Raw genomic sequence first — 13,656 nt, 5'->3', positions numbered from 1 at the left:
TTCCCTAATAGAGTTTTTCTTGTTAATTTGATTGAGCAAGTATTTGATATGATTTTGCCTTCCTTAGATAATGAGATCTTAATTCAAGAGATATGATATTAGTGTTTAAAAAGAGTTTATTCCTAATAAAACTCTCACTTTCCTTGTATTTTAGGTTTCCTTGAGGAGATATGATTCTTCACCTATAAATAAGAAGAAAATCTCATTGATAGCCGCCGCTTCAATATCGAACATACATACACACACGTTGCAGAGATTTACAGAGAAAAATTATCCTCGAAGCCGTTGCTGTGAGGCCCAAGCCCTCGAGCCCAATTATAACCTTGGCCCAACTTTGTCCTAGGTATATAAAACTTGTAACCCTTCACTTTTCACATTCTACACTACGTTAAAAATATAATTCTCTCAACTCTCAACTCTCACTCTCTTTCAAGCTCTTTTAGGAGTCAACCTTAATTTCAATACTAGCAAAAGATAGTAAGTGGAACGTATATTTTCTTGATACGTTATAATATTTATTTCATGGTATTTTAAATTTGAATATACAATGTATTGCATGACGATAGTTTTCAACAAATATTTTTGAAGATGCTTTGACCTTGTTTGTGACCTTGTCTAGTAGGGTGAAACTAGACACTAACGATCCAGTCTGGGGAGTTAAGCCAGACATTCATGATCCGGTCTGGGGAGTTAAGCCAGATAAATATGATCCGGTCTGGGGAGTTAAGCCAGATATTATGATCCAATCTGGGGAGTTAAGCCAGATATTTGACTTTGATTGTTTTATGTTTAGATCTGCTCGTAAATAAGTTTTTGTTTAAATATATGATCTAGTGATAAGAAAATTGTTATAATGTTTTTTTTTAAAACTTGAAGATATGCTCCCTCCAATTACTGAGTGACGACCATATCACTCACCCCTTACATTTCATTTCAGATGAGAATGAGGTAGAAGAGCAGGAATCAGCTGAATTTTGGGGATGGTGATTTGGCTAGAAAATTTATAAATCCTTGTTTAGTGTTGACATTTATTTGAATAAGTTAAACATTAGATTTGTTCTTTTTGTCATTGGTTGTAAGACAATGAAATTGTTGAATAAATTCTATTTTGGAATAAACTATTGTTTAGGCTTAGTGTTCTTGGTTTATTTAATCGCTAAATTTTTGAGAACATTGCCGATGTTCATGCCATGCATCTCAGGGGCGTGACAGTTGCTGTTTGGAGTGGTGATTCCCGTATTAAGTTGAATGGTGCCAACATCTATAGACAACATCTGTAACGATGTTGACTGAAGATTGCATCTAGTTGATAGTGGTTTCCGGGATCAAGTTTTGCTTTCTTGATTACGTTTATTTTTGTTTTGGTTATTTATTTTAGAAAGCTTTATTTTCTCAAATTGTTGAGAAAATTGATTTTTGATACAATCACTAGTGTTAGGTTTTTTGTAAACGATTGAGTTTTCTAGTGATTATTTTTTGCCATAAGGCACCGCACAAGTATTTATACTTGTGCATATTTAATCTCGTCCATCTATTTATTTCAAATCAATTTGTGTTATAAACGTTAATTTTCCGCTGCATATAGATGTTGTCCGAGATGTTGTAACATCTGGCACAACATTTAATTCTGATAAAACACAAATTTATTATTTGTTAATTTTATTCTGATATTTTTATTATTTTCAGCATCTGTCGGACAAAATAAACCTAACAACCGCGATTTTGGATCTCAGTCCTAGTACTGCTATCGTGAGAATACTTGCTATGTTCCGACAATTCTATTGGTATGAGCTTGAGTTTCATCAGCGGCGAACAACCTCGCTATGCCAAAGTCTGATATTTTGGGATTCATATCACCATCTAAGAGTATATTGTTGGCTTTAAGATCACGGTGAATTATTTTGAGTCGAGATTCTTCGTGCAAATACAGAAGTCCCCTAGCTATTCCTCCTATGATCTTGCATCGCTTCCCAGAGTCCAAATTCATACGTTCTATCGGGTCTTTAATAATATGTAAAAAAAAAAAAAAGGCGTTAGAGCTCAAAAGTATTTAACTGATTAATTTTTGCTGGAAATAATATCGAAACATTACCAAATATATATCTGTCGAGACTGACATTCTCAACAAACTCATAGACAAGAAGTCTCTCTCTGCCTTCAATGGAGAAACCCAAGAGTCTCACAAGATTCCGGTGTTGTAGTTTGGCCACTAGTAAAACTTCATTCACCTTGCCCCGAATCTATAGACAATCTTTTTACAGCAATATCACATCCGTTCGAAAGTTTACCCTATTATGAAAAACTAACATATTAAAAAACCAGTCCAAACTAGCTATATCGGTGTCACCATGAATATTGGATGGATATTGTTGCAAACTACAAGAGTTTTTATGGAATCTATATGTTTGATTACCTTGTAAACAACACCAAATCCACCTTGCCCTAGTTTATTAGTATCTGAGAAACCATCTGTTGCAGCTTTGATCTCCAAAAAATCATATTGTAGAGATTCAGCAAAATTAATGCCATGTGTGGCTTCAAATTATTAAGAAGGGAACGCTTTAGAGAAGTTTCTACTAAAACCTGAGTGACAAGTTAGGGAAAAGATGAAAAACTTACACTCAAGTTCTTCCTTGTTCTGTTTTTTTCTTCTCTTTATCAACAGGATGCCAGCACATACAGCTAGTGTTATACACACAACGATTGAAACAACAACGGCGATGATGATTCGAGTTCTACTGGCATCTTTTTTCCCTGTAAAATCATAATATTTCAATCATTTTACAACCCCAACAAATTGAAGTTCTGAGTATGTATTATTTATTTTGAGAGGAATGCATGTCATTATCATATTTTGGCAGAGTATTGTTATACGTAATATCATTGTCGGAGACTTAATCTTAGCAAATCTCACGCACAAATCAATCAAAACTGAAAATCTAAGAAAAAACATTTCCCAGTCATTGAAAAGTAGAGGACAAAAGATCTAGAATCCAGATGAAAAAATTGGAAAAAATATAATTTAAGAAGCATGATTTTGTATTATATATCATCTATTACCTGGTGGCATCGTTTGGGGTGCTGGTGATGATGGTGACGGTTGTAGTTGTGGTGTTATAGGCGTCAGTGATTCTGCCTGGTTTCATTGTAAAAAGGTATATCATCATAACGAATATTGCAGCTAGGATGTAGCGCTCGACATCCTCTCCTTCTGTCACAAAATCTTGGAATGTTCACCGCAGCCCTTGTCAAACAATCACTGCAATCATCCTGAGACAAATCTGGGGTACACTGAACCAGCGAAAATACAGTCTGAGAATTGACAGTAGTTCTATTCCCAGCCGCCACCTTGGACAGGGAACCACCATATGCTGCTTGCCCACGAAGATTGTCTAGCAACGTTCTAAGATCCGCCATAAACTGGTCCGGACTCGAGACATTCTGTATACTCCACAAGTACACCGGTAGATCAGCAGTCGTCAGGATCCCCAACATGGACTCATTAGAGTACCGTAACATGCAGAATTCATTCCACAGAACCGGCTTGTTTTCTATTCGGATACCAGTTAGCTATCTCAATGGTGGCATTTGCAGTACAATTACGACATGTATTGAGCTGAACGTCCCCTCTACAAAGCACTTCCGCATATGCCGTATTAGGGGCCTGCCCCATCGTGGCTTTGTTGAATCCATTGTCATCGAGACTTTGTGGCAGAGAAGAGAGGAGGGCATCAAGATTAGACCTGAATGTGCTATTGGTCGTGTAATTGCCGCTGTCCGGGCACCAATAAAATTGGTCTATGGCTGAGGCCAAAAGGTTTGTGAGAATCAAGACAATGGAAGCAACCACGAGTCTGAATTTAACAAGCTTCATGATCTCCTCCATACATTTTTTGTTGGTAGATTCTTCCTTTCAAACTTAAACTGGGTTGATTAATGGATTTTTCATCAATCTAGATGCATGGCTCAAAGTGCCGTTTAATTGTCGCTTGCGTGCCCTCACATTCATGTAAGATAAATAAAATAAATGGAAAAATATTATTATTATTTTTATTTATGACTTAATGAAAGATATTATTATTTTGACAAATTCATAGTCATAATTTGCTTGCTTTTGAAAAATTAACTAAAAAAGTCTGCAAGTCTTTTAGAAAATATATGCAAACCTTTTCGATCCACGTGTCATACTATAGAAGTGAATGTGCATATTATTTATGGAGAAAATGGTCATTTTATTACGATAAGTTTTTATGATTTTGATTTGAATAATGTAATTCGTCAAAAATTAGATTTTTATCTATCAAGTTGGATTTTTTTGAGTTTTGGCTTACTTTTCATTCGAAGTCACTAAATCAATCGAATATTGTTTATTTGACATCGATTATTTTCTAAATGAGTCGTTTAGCTATGCTTACACGCAATGACGGATAACAACCCGTCAAGTTGGGGGGACAAGGTGATGCGGGTAGACTCGTTTCACAACTGTATTCAAATTCTTAATTTTGCATCTATACTCACTTTATATTAGTATTTGTGTACACAAATTACGTGTGTAAAATAGTGGACACAATAAAAATTTGGATATTGTAATTCATATTTCATTTTTACAATCTAGCGACGGTTTACTCAAATACTGTCGCACAAGTGTCTATAAATATCCGCGTCCTTAGTCATTTTCTTCACACCCCTAAGTCATTTCCTTAGTTAGTTCACTTCTCAAATTTTTTTTCTTCCACGTTTTGTCCACGATTTTCCTTAAACTTAAATTTTAAGTTAAAGATTATAAATATATTAATTTAGTAAGATTGTTATTTTATTTTGTTAGGTTTATAAAATTATAACCGTAAATTTTTTTTATTTTACGAAAAAAATAGCGACGAAAATCATAAAAAACCGTCGCTATAATACAAACCGTCGGTAATGAGCAACGGACAACCATAACCGTCGCTATTAGCGACGGAGTTGTTTAGAAAAACCATCGCAAAATTTTTGTTTTACAACGATTTTTCAATGCTACGACAACGGTTTTTCACCGTTGTCTTTGAGCGCACCCTTTTAACCACAGTGCCTTTAACAACGGTTTTACAAGACCTACGACAACAGTTTTTCACCGTCGTCTTTGATGTCTGCGACAACGGTTTTTCACCGTTGTCTTTGAGCGCACCATTTAACAACAGTGGCTTTAACAACAGTTTTTTGACCTACGACAATAGTTAAAAACCGTTGTCTTTCGCCTTTTTTCTTTTAGTGAATCAAGTTTTTGTCATCTCGAAACTTTGCAAACAACCAAGTTCGAGGAAATCCAACAACTTTCGTGTTCGATTTTTTAGTTTGTTCTTCTATCATTTTTGAAGATAATAATCAGGTAAATGAGTTTTTGGTATTTATATTATTTTTACAAAACTTGAACACTTATAATTTTGTAAATGTACTTATATATATGTGTTTTAAAATAAAGATGTTACTGTTTTTGAAAACTTAATTGTATATTATTTGTTTCACGTCGTTTGATTCGTATGTGTTTCGTTCCGCATGATTCCTCCATTATGTTATGAAGTCTTGAAAACACACTTTTAGAATTCGAATTAAAACTGGTAAGAAAATTTACAGAACATTATAAGATAAGGACCTGATTCGGTGGGTTTTAATAACCGATACATGGTCTCGCCCCCTTAGATGAGTAACAATTAGAGACTGATCAATATATCATTGATATATAGATGAAAAACAGTGCTTTTATTGGATATGTTGATGCTTTGTACATCGAATTATGTTTGTCACATGTCTTGATTCATATTACGATATGTTTTTCGACATTTCAACTTTGAACTCTGATTTCGATGTTAATGTGTAAGATTGACCCTCACATGCTGAATGTTTCTCCAAAGAGTCACTCATTTACTTCTCTTTCAAGATAAGGGTGAAGATCAATTGGAGGATGATGAACAACACATATTTTGGGATTGGTGATCAAGTTCGAGACATGAAGTTTCAAATATCATTTTTAGTTTTATTTTTTTTTACGTTATCGCTTCCACATTTGTGTTATGCACTGTAAAAACAGTCATGATTTATATAATAGATTGGCTTTTGGTTATTTTATGTACTACATGACTTGTTGTTTCGCGATTTTAAATTTTTAAACAACGCCTATGACACGTCTCGGTTTCGGACGTGACAAAACCAAAATTAAAAATACAAATATTTTGAGATGATATTGTCATTGGAGGATACAAAAATTTTGGGAAGATGGTTTAGTTATCTTGCATTACAATTTATATTTTACGAAAACAATCAAACATGTTGGTTTCTAATGATTCGGCAGATTGAGTTTGCACTTTTTGTCACGCCCCGAGACCGGGTTATGACACCGGCATTGTTTAACAACCACACGATCGAAAAACAACTAGCATCGTAGTACATCATAAACCGAAACCAGTTTATTATCATAAATTTCCTAAAAGTTCACTGTCTTTACAACTCAAAAGAAATAGAAACATGCGGAAGCGTAAATACACGATACTGAAATCATAAGACAGAATAATCGACGGGTCCCGAATTAGACTGCTTCATCACCATCCCCAAAAGTAGTCTTGCTCCTCATCCTCAATTTGATTCTCATTCTTATCTGGGTGGGAAAGTAAGGGGTGAGTATTTTGGAGAAATACTCAGTAAATGGGGGCCGATCGCGCATGACCATTATCGAGGATATACATATGAATAAATTATCAAAATTTCAATATTAAGCATGTTGAATCAAATACTAACACAAATACGAATATAGCACTGAAAATCATCTCATTTTCTATGGTTTTTACTGATCAGTCCCCTATATGTTACTCCTCTAAGGGGCGAGGCCAAAGGAACGGTTATTATAACCCACCGCATCAGGGCCTAAACAAAGTATATCAAAGTTCGGAATTTCCTTTACCATTTCTAAATCGAGTCATTACAGTGCATTTCAAAAAAATTCAAACATGCTTTCACATATTTAACTGATATCGAACAAAGAACAATTCAAGGGATTTCAATACCAAATGGAAATGAATATATCACGCCGACTGAATTTTCAAAGTCATGTTTAATTTATTTTCGAAACATATTATGCCCACTTAAAAAGAAATAAGTGTGCCAAATAAAATAGTATCAAGAACCCACTTACAAAGAAAGATATATAGCAAAAGCCCACTTACCGTATTCTGACTGCTCAAGGAAACGTAAACGTGAACGGTGAGATTGCGGCAGGGCTTTGTTACTAGAGGGCGAAGAGCTTCGAGAATACGGTGCTGCTAGAGAGGATTTCGAGAATTTGGATGTGCAAGTTTCGAATGAGGAGCCTTCCTTTTTATAGGCACGAATAATCTGCTACAAGGTAAGCTCTGAAGTCGCTCCACGAATGACGCTGCATTGATGGCTCCACGAATGACGCTGATGGCTTAATCAATGGGTGATTGCACTAACCTCTCCCGGATGAATGTGGCCACTTTTTGGTTCAAGGTGCTCACTCGAGATTTATGCTGAAATGGAGTGATTTTGGCTGTATGAGGTCCTCCACAATTGGTGCACTTCCATAGTGCATGGTCTTCACACTTTTCGAGTTATAATCATGGGTCGTAGTTCGGGGGATCCATTGGCTTTTGGTCAACTGATGCTCAACAATACCACGTACGTGTATATCTTAAAAAGTGCACGTACAGATAGTATGACAAACTTCTCAATTATGTTCAAGCTTGGGATGTATAGCTTTCAGAAAAGAACTGAAAAAAACGGAGAATTAGACATTTACAACAGTACTAGACATGGACAGCACGAACCAAATTGTTCAAATTTATTGAGCAAAACACTTGTTCAACAATCTTCTAATCACGTAAGCAAGCTAGAGCAATTGATATACAGTGATCGACGTTTAAATATATATTTTACACTTCACAACTTATGATAGTAAAACAAGAGACATCACACACCAAGAACTTCAACCATATTCTTAAAAATCACCTTGGACGAAAACCAGTCATTGACATGTCGGTTTTTAATGATTCCATAGATTGAGTTGACGACCTTTTAAAGGCTGATGATCCACTTGAATCAAATTCATTTAAACCATACCCACAGAAGTTCGGAATTCTCAAGTTATAGCCACGGGTCGTAGAATGTGTTGGCTCGAAAGGTACTGGCAAAGATATTATGGAGCTGCTAAGCATAAGAACAACTGAACCCATTGCTGGTCTATCACTAGGATTGTCTTGCACGCATAGCAAACCGATGTGAATGCATCTTAAAATACCAGCTAGGGTATTTGAACCAACCCTCAATAGTACTGGATCAATGATATCCTCTGCCGTTTCTTGGCGCCAATGTTTCCATACCTATGAAATATATAATATCTTAAAAAAAACAACATTCACCAACATCATCAAGTTCGTAATTGGTTTCAGTTAACACGTCAACAAGACACACGCATTTGATATATGGGGGTGTCGATGAACCAGGCTAAAAGGTTCGGTCATACAAATAAACCGAGTTTAAAAAAATAATAATAAATATAAAATTTAGATCCAAGTGTCTAACCAGTTCGGGTTGACTTGGAATTAGCATTGTTTAAAACCAAGTCCGAGCCAATCAAGGTAGGTCTTGATTAGCCCGATTTAAATAAAAAATCAAACCAAATGATAAACCTTGGAATTATTTATTAGTATTTAATAAATACTTTTTTTAAGCATACCAAATTATATTTTTATGAGCGCACTAGACATGATTTTGGCTTTCCAGGTTTCAACTTATAACAGACAAAACGAACTCGTCTTGCTTACCAAACTTAAGAGGTCTTCCACATCCTCCCCATTTTTATATGATCTATTTTGCTTGCCGCTGATAATTTCTAGGATCAGCACACCGAAGCTAAATACATCAGACTTAGCAGAGAACTGTCCGTACATTGCGTATTCTGGTGACATATATCCACTACAATAATCAAGTTGTTAGTAGTTGAAGCAAGGAAAAGTTACAAAGCATAATCATGCAGTCTCCATATAGTAAATAAAATCACCATCCAGGACTGGGAAGGAGATCATTTCTAAATTTTTTTAAAAAAATGAAATTTATGTAATTTTAATGGAGAAAAAGTTTCCCAAAAACTTTAATGTTATGATTATAATTATGCAACTTAAATATTGTAGAACTTGTTGCAATATAAGCTCCACATTTCGATCAAGACAAGTAGCTCATGCCAAAATCCATTCAATGACACTTGAGGCTGGCTCTTCCCACTGCTACTGAAAGAACACTTACTAAGTTCCCACAATTTTGTTGGTATTGGCTTGAGTTTCATTGACATCAAATAACCTTGCCTTGCCAAAGTCCGCAATTTTGGGGTTCTTATCTCCATCTAAAAGTATATTGCTAGCTTTGAGATCACGGTGAATTATTTTGAGTCGAGATTCTTCGTGCAAATATAGAAGTCCCTTTGAAATCCCACATATGATCTTGTAACGGATCTCCCAATCCAAATCATTGTGTCTGATAGGGTCTGCAGCATACTCAAGTGCATGTCTAAATCTGAAGAATATGTAAGCAACAAATAGTGGAATAACTTCCGTGAAGTGAAAGAACATCGAAATATTACCAAATATAAATTTGTCAAGGCTTCTATTCTTGACGAATTCATAGACGAGAAGCCTTTCCTTCCCTTCCATGGAAAAACCCAAGAGTCTTACAAGATTCTTGTGTTGTAGCTGGGCCAGCAATAAGACTTCATTCTTGAATTCCACGTCACCTTGCCTAGAATCCAGGGATAGTCTTTTTACAGCAATGTCTTGCCCATTTGTAAGTTTTCCCTGATAAATATTACCGTAAGTCAGTCCTGCTCTATTTGTTATCATATACCGATGTAACACGTTTCAAAAAGTTTTAAATGGAACCGATATAGTCGATGACCTTATAAATGACCCCAAATCCACCTTGCCCCAACTTGGTAGAAACTGAGAAATCATCGGTAGCAGCTTTGATTCCGGAAAAATCATATTGTAGAGAATCGACTACGTTAATGTCACGTGCAGGCTGTGCAGCTTCAAATTAAGAGAGGAAGTTTTAGTGAAATTACTGCTAAAGGATGAAAATTACGTTGATTAAAAGATGCGATAATTACATACGTTCAAGTTCTTCTTTTGGCTTCTTTTTAGCTCTCTTTATCAGCAGGATACTAGCTAATACAGCCACTATTAGACCCACACCAACGGAAACAGAAGCGATGATCACAGTATTATCATTTTTTTCCCTGCAAAATCATAACTGAATAGAATTATTTTTTTTATTCCAAATAATATACTTTTCAAATATTTATTATGATAACTATAGCAATATTGGTGGATAATCATTCCAGGAGTATCTCTTTTTATTTTACTTAAAAGGTCAAAGTGATAAAAGATAATAATTATTATTATTATATAATAAGAAGTTTAAGAGTTTAACGACTCGTTTATTGTAAAATTTTATTTCGTTGATTATGTTTTAGTTATCTATTAGGAGAATCATAACATGAGTTTTGAAAATTATTTGATAAAATAGAACAACCATATTATATAATGGATTATGTGAGTTATTACATGGTTATTTTAAGATTTTTTTAATATCTATTTTAAGATTTATTTAAAATAATAATAATCTGAAAAACTAAAAAATAATAATAATCCTGCGAAATATATTTAGGCGCTTGGTGGAAATGAGAGAACAAAAGATCAAAAAATTAGACAAAGAAATTATCAATATATTTCAAGAGGTTTGATTTAGTATTATAAAGGTCCAACAGTAAATACATATAATTATCAACTCTTACCTGGCGGTGCCGGCTGCTGTGGCATTAATCCTGATGGTGGTGGTGGTGGTGGTGGTGGTGACGATGATGGTGGCGGCGGCTGCAGCGGACCTGGTGGTGATACCGGCTGTTGTGGTGGTGGTGGTAGTGGTGGTGGTGGTGGTGGCAGCGTTGCAAGCTCCTGTAACTCACGAAGCCTGGTTTCATTGTAAAATGGTAATTGATGATAACGAAGATTGCAGCTCGGCGATAGTACTCTACACCTTATGGAAATGTTGCAATATGATGGGATATCCACAGCGGCCTCAATTAAACAACTACTGCAATTCTCCGGAGACAAATCAGGGGTACACTGAACCAACGAAAAAATAATCTGAAAATCTACAGAGCTACTATTCCCAGCAGCTACTTTCCTCAGAGAACCACCATTAGCAGCTTGCCCACGAAGCTTGTCCAGTAGCCTGCTAACGTCCGCCATATACTGGACAGGACTCGAGGCGTCCTTTCCATTCTTCCAGTACCACGATGGAAAAGTGGTCATTATCCCGAACATAGATTCATTAGAGTACCGTAGCATGCAGAGTTCATTCCATTGAACGGCTTGCTTGTAATTTGGACACGATTTTACTAATTCAGCAGCGGCGTTTCGGATACAAGTACGACATTCTTCAAGCTGTACGTCCCCTCTACACAGCACTGCTGCATAGACTATATCCGGGCTCTGCCCTTCGGAGGCGTTGTAGAATCCATTAATATCGACCTTTGTAGGAAGGGAGGATAGGAGTGTGTCCATATTATCCTTGTACGTGCTAAAACTGCTGTAATTGCCGTTCTTTATGCAAGAAAACTGCGCTGCGGCAAACGCCAAAAGGTTTGAAAGGATTAAGAAAATGGAGGCGAGCCGCCATCTCTGTGAAATCATAGCTCTCTAAATTTTACTTGCCAGCTACCTGCAACTCCATAATCATTTTTAAGAGGCTGTTGAGGTTCGTAACTATCTGTATTTAATTAAACGCGCTTGTCTCGACAAAACTCTATTTTATAAAATTATGCATAAAAGTATAAAAAAAACACAAAAAATTTATTAATATATCCGTTAGACTTTTATACATTTATTATTCTTATTATTATTATTTTAAAAAATCATTAATTGTATCAATTTAGTGGGTAATTTTTTGTGTGTATTAAATCGGTTTACAACTCATCATGGCACAAACATTTCTTATATATTTATGCAACAATAATAACCCTATATGGAATTAATGTTAGTTATTTATAAGTAAACATACCGTTAGCTATTATTGTATTATGTTTATAATATGATAAATGAGGCTATTTTCTTTTATTATTTTATATAATTTCATCTGTTAACTAAATGGTTAGTACGTATTAGTTTTGATTATGTATATATAACAATGTTTTTATAATCGGATAGATAATCTAATTGATTTATCTTAAAAAATCGGTTCGATCGGTCCAAACTGTTATATCACATAAATGTTAATATAAACAATGATCTGATTGATCTGCTATGAGTAGCAAAAGATTGATCTGATTGGAAGGACTCGTTCCATCTCACATCTAAAAAATTTCATGATGTGACCGCTGGAATCTACACTCTTTTAACTGATAAATTCCTGTGAATGTCGTCCATATATTGAGGAAGATGCAACATTTTTCATTTCATTTGTGCCTATCAATTTATGATTTTAATCGATTAACATGCACTAATTTCCATTTAGTCATTTTTCATGAAATTTTATCGTACAGCTTACACATCACCATTTTTCACGTGTCACATAAGAATTCTTAGGCACCACATCACTATTTTGTGAAAAAAATTTAAATATCCAGATTAAAATCGTGAATTTACTTATAATACGACAAAAAAACAAGTTATCAGACCAAAATTATTATATGATGTAAAAAACGTGATTAACATACATAACCCAAAGTATAATGCATGAAAAATCAATATGTATATGGATGTTTATGAATTTTCGAATATATATATATATATATATATTCTGAAAGAATAGGTTGAACATTCAATGTTATAAGTGTAACTTAGACGTTAATCCAGGAACATAAACAATGTATTATTTAAACATTCAAGTTGTCACTTTGAAGGAATATTTCTTGTACGGTATTGAATACAAAATTTCTAAATTTACAAAAAAAATGTTCCAAAATCTTAAGATGCTAAAACGTGACACAGGCTACACTTGGTTTTATATTCTTTTAAAGAAATTAATATCTTATCATACGTCATGTACACTGAGATCAGATGATGAAAACTTATTATTTAATTAAATATATACAAATTTAACTAGAGGCATGAAACTTGAATGATTGGAAACATTACATATAAAATTAGGGCAAGAAATAATATTTTAACCCCTTAAGAATTTAAATTTTATTTATTTATTTAAATAACACATTCTTCTGATTAAATCGTAGGTTTTATTTTTGTTACTGCTATGTGAAACCTTAATCAGCACACATTATCTTAATCAACGTGACTTGAACATAACAAACGTAAAATGAAAACAAATTTAAGTTTTCATTAGAAAAAAGGTTGGCTATTGATCCAAGTCGATCGACAAGTCTATGTACGTACAAATTGCGTATAATTATAAATTTTTCGAGACTGCGTCGTTGTAGTGAATGAGACTGAAGTTTACTAAGACAAGTAAATATGTTATAATATTTTTTTAAAAAATATTGTTTTATTAACAATCTTTTTCTTAGTCCTTTCAAGTAGCGAGGGGCTTTTTAAAAGTTATATGTAAGAGAGAATACCATGTTCCACTATGGTTTGCATTGAGATTATTATTTCAAAACTA

At 34.5% G+C, this 13,656-nt stretch overlaps 1 protein-coding gene, 1 long non-coding RNA gene and 1 pseudogene across 2 annotated transcripts; 1 reads left to right on the top strand and 2 right to left on the bottom strand.

Annotated features, from left to right (window-relative positions):
- Positions 1 to 1,709: 1,709 nt before the first annotated feature.
- LOC142555889 (cysteine-rich receptor-like protein kinase 25) lies at positions 1,710 to 3,925 on the bottom strand (annotated as a pseudogene).
- Positions 3,926 to 5,256: 1,331 nt separating this feature from the next.
- Positions 5,257 to 6,094, top strand: LOC142555890 (uncharacterized). The gene is made up of 2 exons (XR_012822466.1): positions 5,257 to 5,365; positions 5,891 to 6,094. It is a non-coding gene; the product is annotated as an uncharacterized LOC142555890 (long non-coding RNA).
- Positions 6,095 to 7,802: 1,708 nt separating this feature from the next.
- Positions 7,803 to 11,895, bottom strand: LOC142555888 (cysteine-rich receptor-like protein kinase 15). Its single transcript, XM_075667024.1, has 7 exons — positions 10,918 to 11,895; positions 10,149 to 10,273; positions 9,934 to 10,064; positions 9,623 to 9,833; positions 9,289 to 9,526; positions 8,811 to 8,961; positions 7,803 to 8,366 (listed from the first exon to the last, which is right to left on the bottom strand). Exons 1-7 carry the CDS (start codon positions 11,730 to 11,732, stop codon positions 7,992 to 7,994), a joined length of 2,046 nt encoding a protein of 681 aa, XP_075523139.1. The 5' UTR covers positions 11,733 to 11,895; the 3' UTR covers positions 7,803 to 7,991.
- Positions 11,896 to 13,656: the final 1,761 nt, after the last annotated feature.

Source organism: Primulina tabacum, chromosome 9 (genome assembly GCF_025594145.1).
Source record: "Primulina tabacum isolate GXHZ01 chromosome 9, ASM2559414v2, whole genome shotgun sequence".
NCBI lineage: Eukaryota > Viridiplantae > Streptophyta > Magnoliopsida > Lamiales > Gesneriaceae > Primulina > Primulina tabacum.
Note: the sequence above shows the minus strand (reverse complement) of the source record. Positions and strands in the feature narration are given on the sequence as shown.